The sequence below is a fragment of the Chinchilla lanigera genome, unplaced genomic scaffold (assembly GCF_000276665.1).
Source record: "Chinchilla lanigera isolate Chin_1 unplaced genomic scaffold, ChiLan1.0 scaffold00027, whole genome shotgun sequence".
Classification (NCBI taxonomy): domain Eukaryota; kingdom Metazoa; phylum Chordata; class Mammalia; order Rodentia; family Chinchillidae; genus Chinchilla; species Chinchilla lanigera.
In genome coordinates this window covers 17,198,614-17,225,889 of record NW_004955428.1, presented here as the reverse complement: position 1 = coordinate 17,225,889, position 27,276 = coordinate 17,198,614, and the positions used below count along the sequence as shown (strand labels likewise).

The 27,276-nt window shown below is 37.3% G+C and overlaps 1 protein-coding gene across 1 annotated transcript in view; it reads left to right on the top strand.

Moving 5' to 3' along the window:
- LOC106148749 overlaps positions 1 to 25,381 on the top strand; it is a 36,124-nt gene extending 10,743 nt beyond the window's left edge. The window contains exons 4-5 of the mRNA XM_013515252.1: positions 23,260 to 23,396; positions 25,210 to 25,381. Coding sequence (XP_013370706.1) covers positions 23,260 to 23,396; positions 25,210 to 25,381 — 309 coding nt within the window. The remainder of the gene's footprint in view (positions 1 to 23,259; positions 23,397 to 25,209) is intronic.
- The last annotated feature ends 1,895 nt before the right edge of the window (positions 25,382 to 27,276 follow it).

The following is a 27,276-nucleotide window of genomic DNA, read 5'->3' as shown; positions in this document are numbered from 1 at the left end:
TGCCACTGAGCTAAATCCCCAGCCCCTGTTTTCTCATATTTTTATTGTTTTGTTTGTTTGTTTTGTTTTGTGCTGAGGTTTATGGATGCTTATAGTCTAAAGAATTTGTTGCTAGTGAAGGGATCTCTTTAGTTGTTTTTCAATGATATACTTAGGATGTGGCTAGTTATCTATAATCCTTTGCCATAGCCCCAGGATCTGACCACCTTGGTTAATTTGGGAAGGAGGATGCAGTGTAGTTAACCCAACAACCAAATTCTCTGGGAATGTACTCTAGTATTGTTATTGTTAATGTCACAAAGGTAATTTGAGTGTTGATTTGCAGAGAAATAGTGACAGTTATGTGACCCTGTTAATATCATGAGAATCTGCTACAGTATTATTGTCCAAGACAAACTGCACATTTAACATACCATAAGAACCAATAAGTACCACCCTTAAGCCTAGAAAAAAAGTCCACACTTATGGTATAAACATTAAGACAACCCAGGTATTGACATACAGCTATATCTCCACTAATGGTAGAAAAGAATTCAACAGTAATTTTACAGTCAACCATCAAAAGATTAACAAAGCTCTGTGGTTATCCTACTAAATATACAGGGTTTGGGAATGGCAGCATGCAAGAGGAAAACTTTGAAATGTTAAATTCTTGTTATCAGAAGAAGGAAGGAGAAATGATTACAGGATATTGGGGAATAGATTATAGCATTAGATAAAGACAAGAGAAAAAACTGATGAAAAATACAAGCTAAAAGAAAAAGGAGGAATAAAGAAATACAGAGAGTAAAAATAAGAGAAAAAATTAAAAGGGAGAAGAGAAAAAAATAAAGAAAAAGAAAAAACCCTAAGAAAAGCAAGGAAGAAAGGCAAAGGGAAATTCCCAAGCCCCAATAAACTAAGGAGAAAAGAAAAGAAAAGAAAAAAACCCAACCAACCAAGCAAACCAAAGAAATAAACACAACCAACCCTCTGTAAAAGCAGCACACCCACACACACTTACACAAAACAAAGACAAAATGCAAACAAATATCCCCCTCCCCCCACAAAAAGAGAAATTCCTGTGTGGTTTCAAACATGTGGCTTTCTTCCCAAATCTACAATTTTGGGGCAGTGTCCAAGACAAGACCTGACCCTGTGCACGTGGTAAAGAAGACAGGGACCACAGACAAGTGCTGAATGAAGGGATCCGCAGGAAGTGAGATTAGGAGGAGGGTGATGCACAATCTAGAGCAATTCAAGCTGTGGATTTAGGGCCTGTGCCCTTAAGCTTAAACACTTCAGGGCGTCTGGTGCCAGCCTGACCTCAGCTTCCTGACCACAGCTATCTACTGTGGTTATCTCTCACCAGTCACTCTGGGAACAGAACACTGGGAACCCTGCACTGAAGCCGTGGCTGCTCTGAGTCCTGGTTTTGAACAACCCCTCCCTGAAATGCCATCCAACTCAGCACTCTTTCCATGGGGCACAGCAAGCACTGGGGCTGCTGCAGCTCACAGCATCCAGCAGTATGTTCTACTGCTGCTGCATTTCTCCCTGAAGCCCCCTGGATTCCCCCACTTTCACTTTGTCTCTGTAGATTTAGTCTTTTCTTGTGAGCTATGAGCTGGGAGCTGGGGAGAAAGTGTAGATTGTCCCTTTCTTTTTCCACATTGTGTTTTGTCTTTTCAGTCTTTTTGTAGGTTTTATTTTATTTTATTTTATTTTTTATTTTAAAGAGAAAGGAAAAAAAAAAATAAAAACAAAAACAAAAACAAAACAACATAAAAACAAAAATGATACAGAATTTCAAACAAGATGATAGGAAATTAACAAGGCTTGTTGTATTACATATTGTTATCTTCAAAGTAGTTGTTCAGATTACCAGATATAGGCATGTAAGATTGATCAAACAATTAAATATTAGCTAATCCTTTCAATAAACTAATAGAAATTAGTAGTATAATTATTTTAGTGATCTTGTATATGTGTGTGTATATATATATATATATAATTTTTTCTCCTTCTTTCTTTTCTTCTTTCCCTCATCGCAGTTGTTCTTTCCTTTTGAGCAGTTTCTTTCCCTTTCACAACATCTATTGTACCTTTCAGATTTTATTTACTCTCTCAGATTCTTACCCTAGGGAGACAATACAATGTTTACATACGCAGGTCTGATTTATTTCACTTATGCATATGGTCTCTAGTTGTATCCGTTTACCTATAAAAGCCTCAATTGCACAAGTAGATATGGGGAAAAAATTAGAAAATGGTATGTATTTGAAGGCTTCATATATCTTTAAAATAACCCTACTCCTTTCTGGATTTAGGCCTATAAGAGGGTATTTAAAATAATCTTTGTTTTCTAGTACAAGAGAAACAACCCTGGGGCATGCTACCACTGAGCTACATCTCCAGACCTTTTTCTTTGTTTTTAATTTGTAGACAGAGTTTCATTGATTTGGCAGGCTAGCCTCGAAGTTTTGATCCTCTTGCCTCAGCTTCCTGGGATAGCTGGGATTACAGATGTGGGCCTGCTTTTCAGTAATAGGCAGTAAAAGTTTCTTCCACAAATCTAATGCTGGGTCCTGAGAACTACGCATAGCAGCATGTCAGACAGCCAGTAATCTTCGCCACGTTTTACCCATTCCATTACATTGTACTTAGAAAAGAGGATTCGAGGTAGGCATGATCATGCATACCTATAATCCTAACACTTGGGAGCTAAGGCAGGAGGATCACCATGACTTTGAGGCCAGCCTGGACTACATAGTAAAATCAAGGCCAGTTTCAACTACATAGTAAAACCCTGTCTCAAAAAACAAAAGAAAACAAAAAAAAAATTCCTATCTCTGCTGAAAGAATATTCTAGAACCTTTTCAGAGAGATAGTTTTGTTTGAGTGATGAGAAAAGTAACCAAGACACTAGGATTTAGGGCATGAGAGGATGTTAAGGAAAGGTTGATGATAAGAGTGGGTGCATTGTATGAATCTCCTGTAGTGGTTGGCAATATCTGTTGCAATGTGTGGAGTCCAGAACTGGATTATAGTCCTAAATGAGTGGATTGATCTATTATTACAGAGGGTGTTATGGCTTGTATCTAGAGGTCCTCTCAAAGACTCATGCAGTCATAGGTGAGGGGTTTTCAGAGATACTTGGATGTGGAGTTTGTGATGCTGTGATCAATTCATGCGACAATGTTAGGATCAAGGGCACTAGGATTAAGGGTGTGAGTACTACCCATTCTAAGTAACCTGGATAAGATATAAGGATTAGAAAGAGATGTGGTCATCCCTTGTTGCTTTGCTATCTTCTGCCCACCACAAATTGGTTCTCTGCTGTGATGTCTGTCTGCCATCCACCCTCCTTTGAAACAGCAGATTATGGACTAAAACCTTTACAAACTGTGAGCTAACTAAACCATTCCTCTTTTAACTTTGGGTGTTGGTCATTTTATCTCAGCAATGAGAGGAGTAACTAAGAAGAGGGCCTGGGACTGAGGAGTTGATGCATTCCAAAAGAGTTGGTCTTAGTGTCATTAATAAAAAATTTTCTGTGCGAGGAAGATAGAAAATATTTTGGATTTAGCTGGCCATACAGTCTCTGTCGCAACTATTCAACTCTGCCATAAAAAGACAGCTACAGACAATAGATAATCAAATTAGCTGAGTGTGATCCAGTGAAATTTAATTTTCAAAAAATAATCAATGAGTTGAATTTGGCCCATGGGTCCTATTCTGCATAACTACACCTTAGATTATTTTGGCTTTTGTTAGTTTGCAATTTCTGATGTACACTCGGTATTGGGGTGACAAACTAGAAGCAAACAGCTGTTGAGAAGATCTATACCAGCATATAAAGATTTATGCTGGTAAATTTAAATGTGTGATAAATGTAACTGTTTTATTTTCTAAGATACCACAGATGTTCAACTGCTTTATAAAGCCTGAAAGGCACAGACACAGGTACCCAAAGAGCTTTCTTACCAGAGATGATTATAATGAATAATCACACAGCACAATACTACATAGTGAGAAACAATGTGCTATTTTTTTATTGTAAATAAAATGAACACAGGATACAAGGAGGGTGTGCGTGTGTGTGTGTGTGTGTGTGTGTGTGTGTTCATGTGCCTGCACAAGAGAAGTGTGGCCTTTCTGCCTTCCTTTTCCCCTTTCTTATGATGATAGTATTGTGCTTCTTTTCTCCTTTCTTACAGTGATAATTTGAAGGCTTACCTTGAAATACTTTTGCATGGTAATTGTGGGGACATTGCATGTCTTTGTAAAAAAAGTCTTTTAAAAGCCACAGGTATCATTAAAGCACATTCATCTATTGGAAAACATTGACAACATACCAAGGTGATTTAAAGCAAAAAAAGAATTGCTTCAGTTGAGGCCTTGCATAGCTAGAGGGGAAATGAAAAAAACGTTCTTAACAGTTTTAAGTCTCAAATCTCAGAAACTCCCACACTTCCTTAGCATTTCAGTTTGAACAGGACACCTCTGTGTATTAGGATGTAAATTTTACAATATTCCTGCCCTCTGGACCTGTTTCATGGGAATGGCCTATTAGATGGGGGCTTTGTAGGGTGGGGAAAACTAACTCTGGATAGAAGCAAAGCCAAACAAATCTGGCATTTACAGGGAGTCAAGAAAGAGTTTGCTTTTTAAGAAAGGTAAAGAATTCAGCTGAAAATATATGTACTTAGGAATATGAACATACTTGCATCTTTCTAAGAGGCTACACTTCTTTGCAAATAGTAGGTAAGAAGGGAGGTGTTCCAGCCTGCATGTTCCAACAAAGGTTTGGCCATGAAATGAAGTAGCTGGACTAAACACAGAACAGTCATGCCAGTGAGGCAAGCAAACAAAGAACTGCTGCTGGGTTGGTCAGAGTTGTATTAATAACTTATTTTTTTATATTTTATTACCTTGCCTGTAGCAGTGGTTGTATTGCTTTGAGTTTTTATAGGAGGAGGTTACATGTGGGATTTGTATGTAAAAGATAAAATTTAATATATATTAGATATTAAAGTTACTTGTTGGGCAAAAATTTCAATTATTATGTATGCATTGCATAATTTCCTTATGTTTATTTATTTGTGTTTCTTATAGTCTTGTGGGACTGAGATTAAAGTGAGTGAGATGCTCAATTTGGACACAAAACTGAGGAGTTTTTAAAAAAAATCTCAGCAAGGAAACTGTCATGAACTACTTAAAAAATCAAAATTAGTACAAGAAATCCATAACAAACACCATGTCAACATTGTGAATAAAGAAAAGAGCTAATACTCTACTTGAATAATTCTTCCTTACTCACTTCGCTTAAAATCCTGGCCCTGGTTTCAGCACAATTTTATTGGTTTAAAAAAACACATTGTGTTAGGCTATTATTTATCTTGATTACTTCTTGTCTTAGTCTGTTTCATATTGTTAAACAGAATATCACACTAAGGTAACTTAAATGGTACAGAAATTTATTGGTTTGTGATTCTGTAGCCTGGTATATAGTGAGGGCCTTCTTGTCATGTCATCCTATGGCAAAAGAAAGGAGGGTGACAAAGGGCAAGAGCAAGAGAGGGTAGAACTTTGTTTTTAACAAGCCTACTCCATGATTGTGACACTAATCCGTTCATGAGGGCAATATCTCTGAAACCCAATCATCTCTCAATGTTCGTAACTCTCAACATTGTTTTACTGAGGATAAGTGCCTAACATAGGAACTTTGAGGTACACATTCAAACAAGAAATGTGGAACATCTACTGAGGAAAACTGCAGAGTGTGAGTAGATCCAGTCCAAGAGAGAAGCTTTGTGGGATGCAACCAGCAAGGCCATAGAGGTAGGGCTGCCCAAGCTCCTTGGAATTCATATTTTACCACCATGTGCCCCAGGTACCAGATATAAATCTACAGGATTTAATATTTGCCTTGCATTCAGTCTCATTTTGTTCCAAATTTTTTCTATCCTCTTACGCTTCCATTTTGGAATGTGACACGGTACCTTGGGATTATGTAATTTATTTTGATTTTTACAAAGTTCACAGGTAAGAGTTTGTCTTGAGTCTCACAAGAGACTTCGACTTTGGCTTTTGAAACATATTGTGACTACTGAGATTTTTGAGAAGGGAATATTGTGCTTCTAGTTGTATGCAGGTTATCTAGTTGTGTTACATTAGGCACAATTACAAGCTTGCTAGTCTCTTTATTTGGAGCTTAAGTATAGTTTAAGGAGATGTGTTTGTATATGATGTTGACCAGGGATGGGATTTGGCAGTTAGGGTGGAGTGTCAATTTGCTTGGGTTTGGGATTCACTGATGAAGCACACTTCTGGGTATGTCTGTGTAGGTCATGGAGGGATGGCCTTGGAGTCTAAACTTGTCCCTTGTCTCTTTCTTTCTGGTACTACTGCCCTGCTCCGCTTCCTGGTCACCCTGAACTAAGCAGGTTTGCTTTAGTGAGTCTTTCTCCCATAATGTTCCCACTTGGAACCTGTTAACTAGGTACTGATTCCCTTGAGACTGTCAGGCCAAGTAAACCTTTTCTTCTCTAAATTGTGGGTATCAGGTATTGTGTCCCAACAACAAGAAATCTAATACAGTAAGAGTTTGTACAATTAATCAGTAATATTTGAATGCTACCCACAAAGGACAAGGTACTTTGCAGTTGATAATTATTAGACCAGGGGGTTGGTATTTCCTCATTTTTTCAAGAGGTAGGAAGAATATAAGAATTTTCAGCCTAGTAAATATAGCATAAGGTGTTAGTAGGGGTGTGGGTTTTGATGGGTAGAAATGGGGAGAGGTCATTTGGAGGAGAAGAAAACACAATCACTTTCTATGGCTTTTTGGTTAAAATTGTGAGAGATTTGTGGGTTTCGCATCAGTCAACTTTCATTATTCTTGTTCCCATCTTCTTTGATTCACATGGTTTCAGTTTCTTTCCAGACATCTTCAGTTCAAAACTTTATCATCATGAGCAAGAGTAGTTGAAAACGTTGACAAAAAGTTTTGGATGCAATCGTGGAATTTAGCACAACTTCCCTGCAGTTATTTGTAGTGTGAAAATGGTGCTTCTTTATGATAAACATGTTAGGAATGTTTATGTCATTATTATGCAGTCACCTAAAGGGAAATAAAACCATAACATCACATATGTTTGCTGCAAATACAATTTATTGGAAAGTCAAAAGTTGGAGATTATATATATAATATAATGTGTATATGTAATGTAAAGAGCTATATATAAAGATGTATAATTTCATTGTGTTGAAACTAGCATTTACATAAACTGGAAAAAAGGTGACTATATTGAATCCCACTAATTGTGTTTATATTACATTTTAAAAATATTTACTTTAAATAGTTTACAGCATTTTTTGAAGCTGAGACATAATTTTTATCTTGAAATGAGATAGAATGAAATAGAAAGTTAATGGAAGATAACATCAATTTTAAAAGGAAGCAAAAAGATTATTTTCTTGTGGAATTATATTTATGGTCAGCATAAATTTAATCCTTTGACTTGTCTACTAATCCTATGATCATAACAGACTCATAATTCAATTAATTGTGTGCCTTGTGTATTCTCATTCATTTAAGGGAAGTGAGCTATTATCGTCATCCACGAGTATTTATAGGGTGTCTAAAAGTGCAAGATAAACAGACATTTTACTTCTAGGAACTTAGAACTCAAATTAAAAAAGAAAGATGACATCTGAAAAAAGATAAGCAGTCAATAAGTAACCATGAAAGATGCATAAAGGATAAAATAGAAACTAGATAATCACTTCATAGTTCATTAATAAATAAGTACTGGAAGGAGGAAAAAAGAAAGAAAATGTTTCGAGTAACAACTCTTGCCAGGCACTATAATAAAGAGTTTATATTCTGTCAGTTGTGGTGAAGTGGAGGGCACCAGGCAGAAACATAGAGTGGAAATATATGCACATGAGGGAGGACACTGGCTTTCCCTCAGGGAAAAAATGCATGATAAAAAGAAAGTCAGTGGGAAGGTTTTTAAGAGATGGTTTGGGACAGCTGGCTAAGTGGGGTGATGCCATGGAGACCCTTTTAGGTAAGTTAATGTGTGCTCACTGTTTTTAAAGAGGTAAAGGAGACCTGAAATGGTTTTGAGCGGAGAGTAGTAGATTGAGCATGGGGACGGTGGGGACATTAGCAGACAGGAGAGGCAAAGCTGGTCTACCGTGCAGGCAGCATTTTGACTTTGTAAGACTCTGTATTAGTAGGTTTTATTAGGGTGCTTATGAATAGTAGTGATTTTTATTCATTTAATATCAATAATTCAGAACTAAAATATTTTTTCTGGTTTGCTGTCCATCTTGGAAGCACCTGATTGTGTGAAATAAATGTTGAATGAATACAATGTTAACTGTTTAGGATATGCTAACGCTTAGGGTCAGTTTGTGGAGATGTTCAGGGAAAATTAAACAAGAGCATTCCTCTTCTCTTAAGCTTTTTGAAAGAAGTAGGATTTGGGATAGTTCATGAAGGAGGAAAGGTGAACCTGGGGACAACTTTGAGACGGGGAAGCATTTGCTTCATGTTTCCGGTCCATGTAAGCATTTTGTCACCCACTGAGGTCAGATCTGCCCCTTCCATTCCACTCAAACCACTCTCTAGAGATACCCTGAAAAGGATTTTTCTTTTCCCTCACCCATCTTGCACATCTTGTGGCATTTCATACTATCATTCTCCTCCTCTCGTCTGTCCAGCCACACTCCCTTGTTTGTGAGCCTGTACCATCTTTATCTCACTGCCTACCAGGAGACTCAGTCATCAGCCTTCAGCGATTCAGGAATGATACAGAGTTTAAGCTTTTGAGAATCCCTAAATCTGCTAAAACCTCTGAAGCATATACTTTTCTCTATGAAATACAATTTTCTTTAGTGACAGAGACATTTGCATCGGATTCACAAGCTGGCTATTTCTTTAGATGGAATTCTGTGATCTTTAGGGCAGTGGACTCCATAAGGACCTGAAGGTCTTCCACTGATCTCTAATGACACTCAACTCATTTGAAGTAGGTTATTTTTAACTCACTGAGACATAGACTGTGTTTTATGTATTCACAGCTGTAACTTCCGAGATTTAGCCCAGGTATATACGAAGGAAAATCAAAATATGCTTAAATTGAAAAATTATTACAGTAAAAGACACCTTACCATTAACCCCCATCGAAATACCCCCCCAACATATTTAACCCATTATTCTTTCACTTTCTAAAGCAGTTCTGGAAGTCCTCTTTGGAGACTGTCTTTGAGACGTGTGCTCAAAAATATGCTGAGTGTCGCTGCAGAGTGCCATCCAACGGAAAGGCAGGCTTGTAAAAATATCACTGTGAGCTCTCATCCACCTTTTTCACTGGATCTGGCATCATACAACTTCTGGCTCTTCCTCAAACTCAAAATAACCATGGAAGATAAACATTTTGAACTGATTTAGGACATGGAGGCAACCATGACAGTGCAACTAAAAACACTCGTGAAAGAGGACTTCCAGAACCACTTCAGAAAGTGGCAAGAATGCTGGGATAAGTGTGTTTGAAGTGAATGGGGAATATTTTGAGGGAGATTAATGGCAATGTGTCTTTCACTGTAATAATTTTTTAAAATTTAAAGACACTGTAGTTACAGTCATACTGCATACTGGGAACTCAGCATACTTTTGCTGGTGAACGGATAAGTACTTGTGGACTTCTTCAACAGCATGTACTTTACCTATCATTTCATTTTAGGAACATAATGTACTTAGGGAGCCTTGCTGTCGTGTTTTTTTTGTTTGTTATTAAAATACCATGCTATGAGCACTGCTCAGCAGGGGAGGACTAGGGGACCACACACCTGCGCTGAGCAGTGCCTGCTAGGCTGGAGGCAAGCCTCACAGACCAATGAACCTTTTTTTTTTAAAAATCTCAGTAAAATTTCAATTCACCACATGTCTTGTATCTTCAAGTTTACTCATAACTTGTTGAAACCACCAATTTTAACTCTAGTTTTTGTACACTAAACGCACTCTGTTCACCTTTTGTCTCCTGGGAAAGTGAGTGATTGTGCCTCTGACTTGCATATATTTAACCTCTACTTGTAACTCTTATCTTTCATGTGAGTCCAGCCCCATATTTGATCAGAGCAGGGTATTTGCTTTGGTTCGTCAAGCTTAGCCCCTGAGGAGGGTAGTATAGTTATGGCACAGTACAGGGAGATGGGAGAATGGCGAATACTATGCTTCTATGTAGTATCCTGGAGGGGTCATCAACCTTCTAACCAAATTTGGACAGTCATGTTCCCTCATCAGGTTTTCTGAGAAGCCGAGAAGACTTCCTAAAACATTGTACTCTAACCAATGTGCTGAAAGAGTTCTGTACTCTCGTTAGTGTTTTGAATTGTTCTGTGATTTTGATCTCTACCAACCCAATGTTATAGTAGATTGAAGTGTGCCTGAAACGTTGGCCCTGGCAGAATCAAGTGAAACTGAGAGGTATCTCAGATTTACAAACCTGGTGCTGCTGCTGGGCGCCTTCATATTTTACTTTTCAATTCAGGCTTCATGAGAGATTTGGCCCAATCAGAATAATATTAACCACACACACACAAAGGAAAAATTGAACCAACTCTTCTCATTTTTAAGCCTACAAAGAAACAGTGTCAGAGCTCCTATGCAGAAGGATAAAGTCAGTAGAAGATGTGCTCAGCGGCTGGGTGAAATTTAACGGAATCTGAGGGTTTAAATGTTTATTTGAGGAATTTTCTCTTGACAATTGTATGGCTTGAACTTACTGAAGCATCCCTTCAAAGGACTGACATTGAGGAGATCTGGGGACATAAAGGCAATGGTACCACATTGGGAGACAGAATAATGGTTTCCTTGGTGAAGTTCAGGGTGCAGAAAGACCGGTTCTAGTCAAGTTTCTTATTTTATGTTTGGAGGGAAAATTAATACTCCAGATTCATGGTCTGTGACATAGCATTTTGCTAGGATGGTCAAAGGGATTTATTTGTTTTAAAATATCATAGTGTATTTTTACAAGGATAACCAGGGTGGGGATGGTATTCCTAGGTGCCACCTGGTTTTCACACATGCACTGAAGTAAAATTTAATTGAGTTTTCAAAGGCAGGAAAATATTCTGTTGCCGGGAAATATAGCATAAAGGATTTCTGCAAGCTTCCTCTGGATTTTTCTTACAAACTTTAAATGAGAATTTTCTGCCAATTTTCTGGCAGAAGCAGAGGAGACAGCAGTTTTGCCCATGGTTTTGATTATGAATTGTCTATATGGCATCAATAAATGTAAGGAGAACGAGGTCTTATGGGTACTGAACTTGCCTAAAATGTTAACAAAAATTACAAGAGAAGGGGATAAATGGTAAGTTTTAGATATTTTTCTTATAATACATATGGAAAGACTATTTCTCAGTATTTTAGTGTTAAAAGTACAATAACTGGAGAAAAAATATGTTCTCTTCAAAGTGCCAATAAAAATTGAAAATGTCATTTTCCAGTGCAATTCAGCCTGAAATCAACCTGTTTTATGGTAATTATGGGCTCTGGCACCAGAACACAGCAGAGCTTTAGAAAAATTGAATGAGTGATTGAGTCCAACCTCCTTAAATGTGAAACATATGAAATGATTTGTGTGAAGGAAAAACCACAGAGCACTGTCACCCTCCCTGCCCTGGACTGTGCATCAGACTTCCTTAATGTGGGGGTAGTCATATCAGAATGAGGGAGTAGGTGCGAAAAACATGTTCAAAACAATAGGAATAATGTGACGTTGGGAAAACACCTTACGTGGTGGAACAGAAGTTTCCCAGTAAGGTATAAACTGTAAGAAAGAGATGATGAGGCCCCAAAGTAAGTCAAAGGTGTCTTTCATTGGCAAGATTCTGGTATCACTGTGAAAGGAAAAACATGTATATTTCTCGTAACCACCAAGGTGCTAGGCCCAAAGACCCAGTAATGCATCACCATCTATGTGCCACATGGCAGTTATCAGGGGATGGCTATTTCAGCCAAGAGAAACATGCCAGTGCTTCTCACCTCTCTCCCTTCCAGAGTAACCTGAGCCTCTTGTGATACAGGTGTCCTGGCACAGGTCTTATTTAGATTGGTTTTAAGTCTGTTGAATGGGGGTAAAAGTAAAAGCGTTTAAATCTTATAGTGTTCAGGTGTCCCATATTATAAACACAAATGGAAACAGTGGCTGAATTTTCTTAGGTTTTATTTTTTTAATCAAAATTTTCAATGGTATCATAACCATTAAAGATATCAAATTAATAACTAAAAAATATCTTCCTGCAAAAATCCCCAGGACCAGATTTTTTTAACCTGAAGAATTCTTTTAAACATTTAAATTATTCTCAGACATATAAAAGGGGCGGGGATTGAGTTACTTATTTTATATGTCTAGCATAACCCTGATACAGAACCTTGACAACAAGAGTGTAAGGAAAAAATAATCAGTTAGCCTCATCCATAAACACAGATGCCACATTCTTAACAAAATATTATTTAATCAAATCCAACAAAACGTTTGAAAATCATTTTGAGCAGGTTGGGGTTTTTCTCCATGACCACGTGAGTTTAGCATTAGAAAATCAATGCTATAATGATTGTACTCTATGCCAGCAGATTAAAGAGAATATTCATGTAATCATTTCAATAAGAAAAAAGTATTTAATAAAATTCATCATCTAACTTTGGCAAAAAGTTTTGGAATTGGGAGTTGAAGGTATATTATTGATAAAAGGTATTCAGTGGGGGAAAAATTGCACTAAAGATAATACTAAGTGGTAAAATATTGAAAACATCTTCAATACTTTTGGGAATAAAATAAAAATGAGGGAGTTTTAACATTGTACTGTAATCTTAGTTTACCAAGGGAAGGAAAAGAAAAGCATTTTACAAAGATAAGGAGGGAAGAAAACCACCACACTCTGAAAATGATTTGCTTTGGTACCCTACGAAATTTTCAGGGACCTACAGCTAAACTGTTAGAGTTTATAAGAAAGTATTTCACAATTTCTGAATAAAAATCAATTTAAAAATAAATTGTTTTTCTATAAATCAACAATAAATGGTTAACAACGTGAAACCTAAAGTGCCATTAAAAATAATGTGGAAAATATCAAGCACTTGGAAATGTCTTACAGCCTTCAAGAAAGATCATGATGAAAAAATTATATTGAAAGACATAAAAGATCTTAATAAAATGAGACATTTTTTATGTCCAAGGATTGGAAGAATCATCTATATTTTCTTTTTTTAATTTGACAAATTGATTCTAATATTTATATAGAAACAGCAAAGTCCAGAAATAGCTGAGATTTTTTGATGAAAAATAATGTGTGGTAAGTTGGTGCAGTAGATACTAAATGTACTAAAAAACTATGATAGTTGTTAGTTTTGTAGTAATCACAGAAATGAACAAGTAGACCATGGGATAGGTAATTAAACACTTTAGGCGTAGACACATACATATATAAATACTTGATTTGCAACAGCAATAGAATAGCCACCCAGTTGGGAAAGGATCTATTTTTTCTAATTATGTTGGGAAGATTGGTTATCAATATGAAAAAAATGAAGTTGGATATTATCTCACATCACACAAAAAATTAGTTCCAGGTAATTAAAAATCTTAACCTTTAAAATTATAAAATGAAATACAGAAGAGCTCTCTCTTGTTTTTTTTCTGAAATGATTTTTATGGGTTCATAATCCTGGGTTTCTGGTATTTTCTTTCAGAAGTTTGAATCTATTACATTGTTTTTGTTAAGAATTTAGGTTTCATTCTAATTGTTTTTTTGAAGACTGTCAATTTCCTTTATTTTAAAATTTTCCTGCTTATGTTGGCTTTCAGGAGTTTAATGTGTTATATCCTGGTTGCATATATGTTTTTGTATTAATCTTCCTTGGGGTTTATATTGCCTTCTGAATTTGTATGCTAACTGTTTTTTGAGGTAATTTTGAAGGTTTTCAAATGTTATGTCTTTAAGTGTTGCTTCTGCTTCACCCTCTTTCTCTTATTTCCTTTGGAGATTTTAATTATTCTTATTCTAGTCCTTTGACTTTTCATTTTCATCGTTTGTCCCTCCCTATATGTGCTTACACATGCATACACTTCAAAAAACACATTATAGAACTGGAAAACAATAACTCAAATTTAAACTTAAATGAAAGGTTTTAGTATCAAGTTAGAAAAACTGCAGAGAGAATTTAGGAGCAAATCAGCAAGAAGCATCAAAAGACATGCACACACACATACACACACACACACACACACACACACTCTAAATGTACTAAGACACATGCGTGTTTTTCAGTTCTATAATTTCCATTTGGCTTTTTTCAAAATTTCCAGTTTTATTCTGAAAATTTTAGTTGTCTTTAGTTTGCTTGAGAAAAGTAAGCATCCTTATATAAAAGCATTTGCCTGACATTTTGATTATAAGATGGGTCTATGGGTCTGTTTTTCTATGCTATTGTTTCTTCTGGTATTCATTCATATGTATTCCCCCTTTTGTGTTAAAAAATTGTTCACTGGGACCTCATACTCATAAAATTATTTGTAAATATAATTCTAGACAAGAATAATGCTTCTCCTAAAAGTGTTTTTATTTCATTCTCCTATACATTCAGAGCCACTAAGCATTCCAGGATCACCTCAGTCCAATTCTGGAAGTTGAAATTATTTGAAGGTTAACTTGGATCCCTCTAAGGTTCTGTTAACTACTGACCAGTCTTCTTTCTTAGGCTCCAGCCTGTCAACATCCCAATCAACAACAAGCCCATTCAACAAATCCCTGCCTCTTCGATCACTATGCATTCTAATCTCTGTCCTTTTAGGCTTCATGCTGTCGGAAACAGTCCCAGCCTATTCTAATCATTTTTAAGTATCCCAGAGTATGGTTTTTTTACTTGTTATATATACAACACACATTTGTCTTAAAAACTTTTACCAATCAAGACATTCACACACATTCTTTGGGGAGAGTTTCCTTGTGTTGTTGTATAAATTTGGGCATTTAAGTTTATCAGTGCTCTTCAAATTTGTCACTTTTGGCATTTATAATTTCTTCTCAGTTATTAGAGCTCTTTTTATGTTATGGAGGAAGAGGGATTTTGGTTTTTTTAAAACATAAAAATGTGTTTAAACAAAACATGTTAATCTGCAATGTGCTTTCCTTTTTTAAAATACAAAATGCATATATCTCTACAATAATAATTAATGTAGATTTTAAGTGACTATATAGATTACTCAGTTGATTCAATTATTCTTCTGCTTCTCAGTGTTCTAAATGAATAAGAAAAATGATAAATAGTAAATAGTGATAACTAACAAATGAAATAAAGCTGTAATATTTTATATAAAATGAGTATAAATAATTTTCCTGTATTTTACACTTTAATTGATAAATCCTGCCACATCACTTAAAATGCTATTTTATTTAAAATTGACAAATAATGGTTGTACAAATTTATAGAGGCCACATTACTTTTAAAAAAGTCTTTAGGATCCCACTCCCACAATAACTCACTTCATTCATGAGGACAAAGCTCCAGTGACCTAATCACTTTTTTAAGGTTCCACTTCTCAGTACAGTGGACCCGTGATTTATGAACCCAATTCATTTGTGAGGGCTGGTTGTAACTCAAGTTTGTTGTAAGTCAAGACTATTTATCCCATGAGAAGTAATGGAAATACCCATAATGTGTTCTGAACCACCCAAAGCACCTTTAACTAATCTTTTAATGGTTGTGTAATTTACTAGAAATACCAATACTTTTCTTAGTATGTTCATCAAAAAGTTATAAATGTGCCCAGTTTACCAGAAACAACAATTTCATACTGTACTCACCAATCAAGTTGACACCTTTGGCTTGCAGGAAGGGAGGATGAGATGGAAGGTGGTTGTTATTTGGAAGGAGAGTCCCCTTCCATAAGAACGTCAGCGATCTGACTCTGGTGTCCTTTCTCTCCTTGGGAGAGTCTGTGACCCACTAGGACTCAACTTTTCAGAACTAAAAACTAAGCTAAGGTTGTCTTTTTCTGTCTTTTCTTTAACACTGTTCTGTAGTATGACATGACATGGTCATTAAGCAAGTGAATGCAACAATTGGCTTCTTCTCTGTCTATATCAGTCTTCTCTACAAATATTTCTAGCTTTGTCCATTTTTTCAGGAGTTCCTTTATTTCAGAAGAACTTTGCTCACTGATTGTTGATATTCCCACTGCTCTTCAGAAATCTCCTCAGCTGCCATTCTTTGTTGTCAGCCAAAAGTTGTTGAGGTTCCTCTGTAGACAGCTTCTCTGTGTGTTCTTCTACAGTTCTTCAGCATCACCATTTCTACCTGCACACCTATGGACTCTGCTCTAGTGACAATGTCATCAAGCACAGGGTTGATTGCAAGCTCAAACTCCTCTACATAGCCTTCAAAATCTCTCTCCTGTGTAATTTTAGACCATACTTTTTTCCAGGGAGATCTCAGTGTCCTTGTAGAGATACCAGTGCAAGATTTGTCAGTCAACCCCACCCAGAAAAGGATGTTGTAATGTTCCTTCAAGAATTCTCTTAGTGTTAAATCTGTATCTGAGACCATCTGGAAGCACTTCAGGAAGAGTTCCTTGGTGTATAGCTTCTTAAAGTTAGCCATTCCCTGATGGTCTTTAGGCTGCAGTAGAGGAGTTGTATTAGGTGGGAAGAACTTGACTGAGAGCCATGGGAATTCTTTAGCCAGTTCTTGCAAATCTCGTGGGTGAGCAGGAGCATTGTCTATGATAAGGAGAGCCTTGGGTGGTCAACCTTTGTCCTCTAGATAATTTTCTTAACAATAGGACAGAAAGCCTCTCTGATCCACTTAAGAAGAAGTATTCTTGTTTCTCAGGCTTTTGCATTAGATCTTCCCATGACCACTAGCCTATTCTTCATCACTTTATGTGTCCTGAACACTGTAGGGGTTTCAGAGTGATACACCAAGACAGGCTTGGTCTGGAGGTCACAACTGGCATTGGCACATAGAAATCAATTTAGCATATCCTTTACAGGCTGTGGCCTGGCATTTTCTTCTCTTCCTGGGTAGTGTATATTCTCCTGGGCATTTTTCTTCCAGAAAAGACCAGTTTCATCACAGTTGAAAACTTAATGAGGGAAAAAGCCATTTATCTGTGTCATCATTTTGAAGTGAATGTAATTTTCAATAGTCCTTTTATAAACACTGGCTGCTCCACCATGCCTGGTTATGCTATGAACCCCAGCTCTTGATTTAAAGTTTCAACACTGCCCTTACTTGTATGTTTTTTACCTGTACTTGAAAGATGACACAGTGCTAATTGTATCAGTCTAGTCCTCAAAACTGACAGTACAAGGTTTCATTTTATAAAGTGCCAAGGTTTTAATTGATAGCAGTAGGATATTTAGTCATTAACTGTTTGTAATCAGTCATTTACCCTTTTATTCTTCCAGTTTTCTTGGCTCTGACTGATTGAAAATGTTATTTAATTTATTTACTATAATATGTTTCACTACACTGATGTTCCTTCCCATTTGCACCCCATTCTTGTTCCCTCTTTTCTTCCCTCCTCTCTTCTTCTTTTCTCTTTTTGCTCTATCAAATATCAATCAATCAGTCATCCATGGGGCATGTAGTAGCAGCAGCATGACAATGAACTTTATTTATTTCTTTATTTTTTTTTGCGGTACTGGGAATCGAGCTCAGGACCTTGCACTTGCCAAGCGGTTGCTTATGCCACTGAGGTATATCCCCAGCCCAACAATGAACTTTAAAGAAAAAAAATTTAAAAAATAAAAACAGCATTCTACAACATTGATTACAGTCCACTAATAACGTAAGGGTAATCAAAAAGTATGAACAAATGTTTCACAAATATGTCCAGGGCAAATCACTTAAATAGCTGTGTTTTTCACATATTAATATAATTGCCACCTCACTTCACTGCTGTTTTAATTCACTAATCATTTGTATTTGGAGACTTTGTGACAGAGTAATAGCTCCTTTCAGCATGATCTGGGCCAGTAGTTTTCTTGACTTTGTTTTAGAATGAATTTTTTCTGCATCATCTAATACAAGGTTCATGTACTCATCAAAACTAATAATATAGCCCTCTATCCACATATTCGTTTCCTCACAGAAGCACACCTGAATCCAGATCTATTCTGCAAGTATCTGAAGATGCGGTGGATGGGCTGCACATCGCCTTCCACACTTTCTGGCCCTGGTCCACCATGACAGACTCTCACAAAGACTACCCCAAGTACCATGCTACCACAAATGGCAACTTCTGGAATTGACAATGAGTTTTTTAAAGAAAGTGTTGAAGTCTTTACCATTTTAGGTCCAACATTATATTTTTCACATTATATGTTTTTTGAAATACTTATAATGCTGTCTTTTGGTAAAATAAATATTTGTTTACCCATGTCATAAACTCAAACATTGCTCTTGTCTGCCATGTTCATAATTATGATTACCAATGCAACCATAATAATAGTAATTGTCAGTTTAAATGGACTAAACAAGCTCATGGTGGGCTACTTTTATCTTCTAATCTTTGCTATCATGGCTCTTATACTTGCCTGGAAAAAAACCCCACAAAGAATAAAAGTTTAGAAGTTTACATGATGTAAAAATTAAGAGGACATGATTTAGGATTAAAGAAGGGAATGATTTAATTTTAGAGTTGCTGAGCTGAGTCTGGTAGTCTGGGAAGCTCTGGGGAAAATCCAGATATTGAAATGACAGATTTGGGTTGGAATATTTTGTGAATACAGCAGCAGATGCACTTATGGAAGGCTTTTCAAGTCAAGATGTTGCCTCACATGAACTTGTGAATCTCCCAAGGCTCTAGATATGATGAAATGTGTTCTGCTTAGCCAAAACAGGAAAATCACTTCCCTTCACACATTATTTAAAATTATTTAAAGTTTACTTAGCTGTAAAACTTATTCACAGGATAACAGTGGTCTTTCAATCAGCAAAATCAATTCAGGTAAACATATTTTATGGTAATTATCCTAGGATTGTAAATATGGCTGTGTGCCGTTAAATCGTTGCTTGTACTGAAAAATTTGAAATAGCCATGATTGCACCTTTGTAGGATTGTCTGGGACTTTTATAGCTCCTACCAGGGGTGTTAAAAGTATATATTCTTTCAAAACTTCCAAAGATTCATCCACACTTTAATAATTTGAGTTAGTACATTCAAAAGGTTTGAAAACTTGTACATGTGGTATTTGACATCTTGAATTCTTGATTACTAGTGTACTATTAATTATCTTTGCACATTTGCATTTGTTCATAATTTTTAAACTTTCAAACACTACTAACAAACAATATACAGCATGTTCTATCTTAACGGACATATACCAGCTGGTTCCATTCATAATGATCTACAGGAAACCTGCTATATAGTAAATACATTTAAATACTATGGAAATGTCTTATTAACCTCTAAAACTTTTCAGTGTATGCAATAAAATCACACATAAAGGTTTTATATCTCATCCTACAATATTGTTTAGATCCCTATTTAAGGATGAATTAAAAAATGACAGCTCTTAAAGTTATAAAATTAAATAGAAGTTTTGGTTATTCGAGTAACAGAAGTTGTACAGTGACAATAACTATTCATATTTTATACAAAGATTTTTATTGGACATGATGGTATTTTTTTTAGCTTTGTTTGGATTCACTGTTAACCCTAAAAACTTTGTAAGTGGTACCTGCACTTTTTTTTTTTTTTCTGGTACCGGGAATTGAACTCACAACCTTGCGCTTGCCAGGCAGGCGCTGTGCCGCTGAGCTAAATCCCCAGCCCTGCACTTTTAAATCATAAAAAGAAACCTAGATTTGTTTGCAGTTTTTTAATCTGTTGTTAATAAACTTGAAAGAACATAGCCCTGTCTAATAAACACATCAAACTAATGGGTACCAGAGCAGTTCAGAAGAGTGTTTGTTGTTTGGTGTTTAGATTTCAGTCAGAATTAATCAACAATGGAAGGGGCCTGCTGTATTTATTAGCAACTCACATCCCTGTGATTGAATGCCAGGTCCCTTTGACTCATTCCAGTGAATGCTGGCAAGTTTACAGCACTGATACATACTTACATTCTCGGGTCTTCTAAAGAAAGGAAAAAATAGAGCCTAAAATCAGACCACAGGATTGGCAAGAATTTCCTGAGAGCCATTTTGAATTTAGCTCTATAAGTGAGCCTGTGAATAGGAAGCAATTGATTCAGAAACAGTGGAGTCTTTTTGCCCAAAGAAGCCTTCGGCTGTGCAGATGGCTCCCTGGCGTAATCCAGTCTGCTTTTGTGTTTTACTCTATATATTCGGCTACTTTCTTCTCATGCTTTATGTTGCTTTTATTTTCTCTCTTTGGTCTAAGCTTCCAGATTTCAGGGACAAGGACAGGTTGCAAGGGTCCAGGAAGGGTGGCTGAACTATATCTGGAGGGTTTCCCACAGATTTATGGGTTGCTAGTAAATTGCTGGCAATGCTGCTTGCTTGTCACAGGCAGTACTAGGGTGTTCTTTGTACAGAAGTGTCAACTTCTGAATGAGGGCTCTGGAAACAGATGTAAAGATTAATTTTAAGAATGCAGCTTTTTTCTGAGACTCCAAAAACGTGCCTACTTGTGCAATCACTCCGTTTCTAGACATTTATTTTTCAAAGTGATCTCATTTCTCAATTACAAAGGCTTGCATTCTTCAGAAAGTTCCACAGCCCTTTGCCATTCCTCTGGCTTCTCATGTCTGGGGGCTGCAATCCAGAGCAGATTATTTGTGGAAAGACATTATTTATCTGGAAACTCTTCAGCGCAAACTTGATGGAGTCAGTGTTATTCTAGGGACCATCCATCTCCCTTAGCAGATAAGATTTACCAGCACATCCGCCCTAAGACTTCCTAGAGGAAGATAGCCCACTTTTGGCCTGATAAGTAGTTTCACATTGAATGAGTCTGTGCCTCATGGCTCACTGCTCACGTAGCCTTTATTTGTCTTCCCAGAATCAAGTTTTTTTTTTTTTTTTAAGTTATCTTATGTTAGGTCATGTTGTCTTTATTCTGTCCTATGGAGATGAATTTTGAAGAAGAAATACATGCCCAAATGTTAGGATATATCTCCAAGTGTTCTGAAACAAATCTGTAGAAAAAAATCCTGTGCACATAATCTCATGCCTCTGTTTTTTTCCTTGGAACTCTCTGTCCAATGATATTTTTCCTTTCAGCAAATAGACTCTGTGGGAATGACGTGGACTATTTTTCCTCTTGTAAATATTCCACAAATGGGGAATAAATGCCACAGAATCTGCCACTTTGGAATGACTTCTTTGTGAGTCAGTGTTCTTGTTTTCCCTCCCCAAAAATTATTTCTTCCAATTATATGGGAAACACATGCGGAAAGTTCCTCATTTCTTATCATTAAGTAATGTGTGTAGCACATTTCAGCTGAGGATTAAAAAGATCTCGTTCTCTAAACATTGTATAAGATCAGTGAATGTCCTAACACATAGATTTTTTTCACCATTGCAATCATTCTCTGTATACTCAGCACTTTCATCTTTTTTTTTTTTTTTTTTTTTTTGTCTCTTTGAGGCAGGGTCTCGCTATGCAGTTCAGGCTGGCCTTGAGCTCACTTTGTAGCCCAGGCTGGTCTCGAACTCTCAATGATCCTCCTGCCTCAGCCTCCCGAGTGCTGGGATTACAGGCAGGCGCCACCAAGCCTGGCAGCACTTTCATCTGCGAAGGGCATTTATTTAGGCACAGCCGTGTTGCATTTTCTTATGGAACCTCTTTTAAATTGTGTACATGTATCTCTAGGGCATTGCATGTAAGGAACAACTTGGCTCTCAAACCAAAGATGTTTAAGACCAAATGCAGATTTTTGATTACAGATGACTTGGAAAATGTGTGTGCAGCCCAGTGTATTTTTTGAAATAATAAAAAACCAAAATGGCAAGAAATAAGTAAGAAAGACCATCTTCAAATTATGACAACAAATGGTAGCACCCAAACCAGTGAAATGAAGACCGAACTGGGAAAATTCCCAGTGTGCTGGCACATATGTCCCCCCATGATCTGTGACAGTAAGTACCGTGCTTTATCAGTGGGAGACTGAAACCTGAAAGCCTCAGCCAAGGGTTTCTCCCTGGCACGCCAGGGTCTGGGCATATGGATTGTTGGGAGGACGGCCGATGCATTTGGATTCACACTGTGAGGAGAAACAGGGTTAGTGTATAAACACAGTTGCTCAGACATCATGCTTTATCACGAGCATGGTGACCACTAGGAAAAAAGAAAGAGGGCAAACAGATTTGCCAGACGACCACAGGCAGCTGAAGACTTCTATGGCATGCTGAGCTGATTTATCCCTCCTCTCCTGAGCTGATCTGTATATTTTGAAAAGACTGGAAGTTGATTGTTAGCACAGCCACTATTAAAATTAAATGATAAACTATATTAACAGCAAAGGCAATAAATACTCAAAACTTATCACTCATCAATTATTTTATTATTGTCTATGCTCTTGAGGTTATTCACAGAGATTATATCTATCCTGTGAAAATATTATATAAAAGCTTTTCTTTCCAACCCTGCTGCTGGTGATGCATCATGTTGGTGGCCTGAGATCAGCTACAATGGGAGTATTTATACTATGACAGTCTCCAAATATTACAAATCAGCACATGATTTATTGTCTTACTTTTTACTTAGACATAAAGTGGTAGAAAAATGTTAATGCAAGGTAAAATTGACCATGTCTTTTCTGTGGCACAAAAAATTGAGGAAATATTCTAGTATTCAAAACCACTATTTTAGCACAGAAGTTGCTCAATTCAATGAGGAAGACATGACATTCTCATGTATGTGCTTTTTGTTGCTTTATTTTCATCTTATTTACATCAGTGAAGACAAAGGTGAACATCCTTAGTCTGAAGTCCAAACCCAAAATGCTCCAAAGTCTGAATCACTGAGTGCTGACATGCCACCGCAAGTAGAAAATTTTACACCTCACCTCATGTGGTGGGTCACTGTCAAAATTAGGGTACAACAGTATCCTTAAGGGAAAAAAGACCTTTTTAGCTCCTTTGTGGGTGATAAATCTTTTCCAGACACACCCAGATTCCCATTTCAAACACATGTGCAGGCCAGATACACCAATGGCAGGTTCCCCACAGCCCTCACCCACATGGGGCCAAGACCTAAGTGTATTACTCACTTGTTTTTTCTCTGCGAGATTCAAAATATGCCTGGAGACAGCCCTAGGGGTAATGGTAATAAAAAGAGGAAGCACCTAATCTCTAGCACAGGAAGTCAAGTTGCTGGAGAAACTCACCAGCAGCACCAGAGTGCAGCATCTTACGGAAGAGCATGGTATGGGAATGACCAGCACACATGACCCAAAGAAACAGATGAATAAACAGTTGAAGATCTATGTTGAGAGTGGTGAACATAAATTAATAAGAAATAGAAAAACACTGCATGCCTTAGTACTTCTTTGTTGCTGGGACAAAATACCCAACACCTACAAGTTAAAGGAGGAGTTATGTTAGCTCACAGTGTGTAGAGGTTTCAGTCTGTAGTCAGCTGACTCCAAGGCAGCGTGGCATGGCAGAGGGGCATCACAGAGGAGATATAATCCATTGCATGGCAGGCTGGAGGCAGGAAGCTGCAGTGAGCTTTCCTTCCCTTTTTATTGCATTCAGGCTGCAATCCTATTGGTTGGTGCCACCCACACCCAGCTTGGGCCTTCTGTCTTCAATTAATTAATTCAACCACACCCAGACCAATGCTGAGCCAATCAGTGGACTAATCCAGTGATCACACCCCCTTAATCCATATTCATACTAAATTCTAGGTGTTGCCATCTCAAAAGCCCCACATATGAGCACATGACGATTTGGTGGGGTGAATATCTAGACAGAAGCCATAACACTGCACAAAGCTAAAGATGAAGATGTTTAGTGTCTTGAAAAATTAGATCCATCAGTGCTGCAGTGAACACAAGCCAGTTAATGATACACTGATCATCAAACAAGCAAAGATTGTGGTGAACTGAAAATGGGTGGAAAGTGTGAATATGCAGCAAGCTGGTTGCAGAAATTTAAGAAAAGACGTGGCATTATATTTTTAAAGATTTATGCTGATTCAGTGTCTGCTGATTACAAAGCAGTGCTGAAATTCATAAACAACTTTGTCTGGGTCATTGCTACAGAACATTTGATGTCATAACAAGTCTCTAATGATGAAAACACAATTGATGTGTTGATGAAACACAACTGTTTTGGTGTCATTTCTCCAGAGACACTGACTCCAGGTGAGACAGCCTCCGTAGGAATGGATGCCAAATACAGAAAAACTGTGCTGGGCTGTCCTAGTGCACCAGGCACACGTAAGTGTATCTGGGTTGTGATAGGCAAAACCTCACATCCTCATTGTTTTAAAGGAGTGAATTTCTTAGCAGTTCATTATTATTGCTAACAAAAGGTAGGGCTCACCAGGGACATCTGTTCTGAGACTTGCTTCCCTACAGGACAGTTGGACTGGATGCTGATGGCAAGATTTTTGTTTTTTCTTGACAGCTGTTCTGCTTATCCTCCAGCTGAAACTCTTATTAAAAATAATATTCCTACCATGTTCTTCTAATTGTGACTTCACTAATGCAGCTATGTGAAATAGGTATTCTTAGATCAATGAAGAGTAAAGACAACACCTTTTTGGACAGCATACTAACAGCAGTGAATAGAGGAGTACTGTAGCTGTGGAAGGTTTTCAGAAGTTTAGCGTGAAAGATGCCACATACACTGTTGCAAGTGCTTGGAATAAAGTGACTATTGGAATAAGTGATGATTGTGCATGCCTGGCACATCTGGCCTTCCATGAGTTTCAGTGATGGTGGTGAGCAAAGGGTTGACTTTGAAGCATTCTGTATATCAAAGGAGAAAAAATGATGTCTGGTCTTCTTACATATGCAAAAGATATACCTGTTGAGATCATCAGTAAGCTAGATGAAAGGGAGATTGAATTCTTTTTACACTAAAATATCTTTTATTTACCCACTTCTGACCAAATTCAGACTATGGATATATATTTGAGAAGACACTGATGTTATACTTTGCCAAATGCTCCAATTGTTCACTGACTGATGGATGGTAAAGTAGCCCTGATATTTCAAAATCATTCAAAGTGATCATGATAATAATGATGATGAAGATGACATTGCTGAGACTCCAGAAAAGAAGCACCATAGAGACATGACAAAGAAGTGTGGTGGGCTTAGTGAAGGACTAGATCGGCATGCATTCACAATAGAACAAGCTATCCTGTCAGTTCATGAGATCAAAGAGGGATTTGTGTAACGGTTTATATCTAGATGTCTCCCAAAGGCTCCTGCGCTCAGCTGTGGGGTTTTGGGAAGTGAATGGATCGTGGGGCATGATAATCATCAGTGTTAGTCTGCTGATGAGCTTATAGTTGACTTGTTATTAGGAGGTGGGATCTGGGCAGAAGACCTGGGTTTCTCTCACCCCTGCTCCTTCCTTCATACTCTCTCTGTTTCCCTATTGCCATGCTATGAGCAACTGCTCCACTACGCCCCTCTGCCATGCCCCCCTGCCTTGGAGCCAGCTGACTATGAACTGAAGCCATGAACTGAAACCTCCGCAGCTGTGAGGTAAAATGTGTCTCTCCTTCCTTTAAGTTGTGAGTGTTGGGTATTGTATCCTACTAACATGAAAGTAAGACAGTTTGTAAGACAAAAGCCATTATCAACCAAGTAAGTTACTGGAGAAAGCTACTCAGGAGAATGCTTCCTTGTCCCTAGAAGATGTCATTCCTGCTCCCTGATGTTTCTTTTCATTTTAAAAAAATGCAGCATACAGTAATCTTTTAATCAAAGCCCAGCATTGCACCTAGAGATGGAGGCTGCAGCTCAGCTGTTTGTCATTGCAGTTGCTTTGCAGCTGATGCAGGTATCTTGGGGATGCTGCTGGCTGCATAGTTACCCTGAATATATGATTCCCCTCTGCCCTGTACTAACAATAGGCCATTTAAAAGAACTGGTAAGTCCTCATGTGTAACTATATATAAGAAAATTATTGCTATTGGCAGCATATAAATTGAGAGTCATAAATGATGGAGATACCAAATAACTATAGATTACATGTCTGCCTGAGATTATGACACTTTTGCTTTCTGATGAGTCAGTGAGTCAATGTACACAAACTTTGTTTCACATACAAAATAATTAAAGTGATTGTAAAATTTTATCTTTCAGATTTGTACTGTGTAAGTATATAGGAAACATAAACAAATTTCATGTTTAAACTTGGGCTGCATCTCCACTGTACCTCAGTATCCTTGTGCAAATTTTCCACAGTTTAAAAATAAATCCAGAACATCGTGGCCTCAAGCATTTGAGGAGAAGGTTGCTCAACTTGTATTATCAAACATTCATGTCAGATATACACGTTTCAATCACGAACATAGGCTGGGCTTGAGTTTGACAAAACTCAATGAAAGCATTCTGTGATAATCAATCGTCTATCTGAGTTTTACAGAGATTATTTTCTTATTCTGAAAACTGTGCTAATGACAAAAACTATATTGCTCTGAAAAAAGAAACTGAAGACATTAGAAAATGGAAAGACATCCTCTGTTCTTGTATAGGCAGAACTAACATCATCAAAATGGCCAGATTACTAAAAAATAACATTTGGATTTTTAACACAATATCAGTCAAAATACCACAGCTTTTTTCTCCCCAGAATAACAATGACAACAAAATTCTAACATTTATATGGAACAGAAGAGGCCCAGAGTTGGCAAAGCAATCCTGGGCAACAAAAGATTGCCCAGATTTTAAGTTATACTAAAACTACTGTTACAGTAGGAAAAACAGCATGGTACTGACACAAAAATAGACACACTGACCAGCAGAATAGAACAGAGGATGCAGAATCAACCCCAGATAGTTGCAGCTAGGTGACTTTTGACAAAAGGGTCAATTTTATATACTGGAGAGGAGATAGCTTCTTTAATAAATGGTACTGGGAAACTGGTTATACACATGCAAAAGAATCAATCTTAGGGCTGGGGATTTAGCTCAGTGGCACAGCACCTGCCTGGCAAACGCGAGGTCGTGAGTTCGATTCCCGGTACTGGAAAAAAAAAAAACAAACCCAAAAAACCAAAAGAATAAATCTTGATCCATGTCTCTTACCCTGTACTAAAAAGAAATGAAAATGTGCCAAAG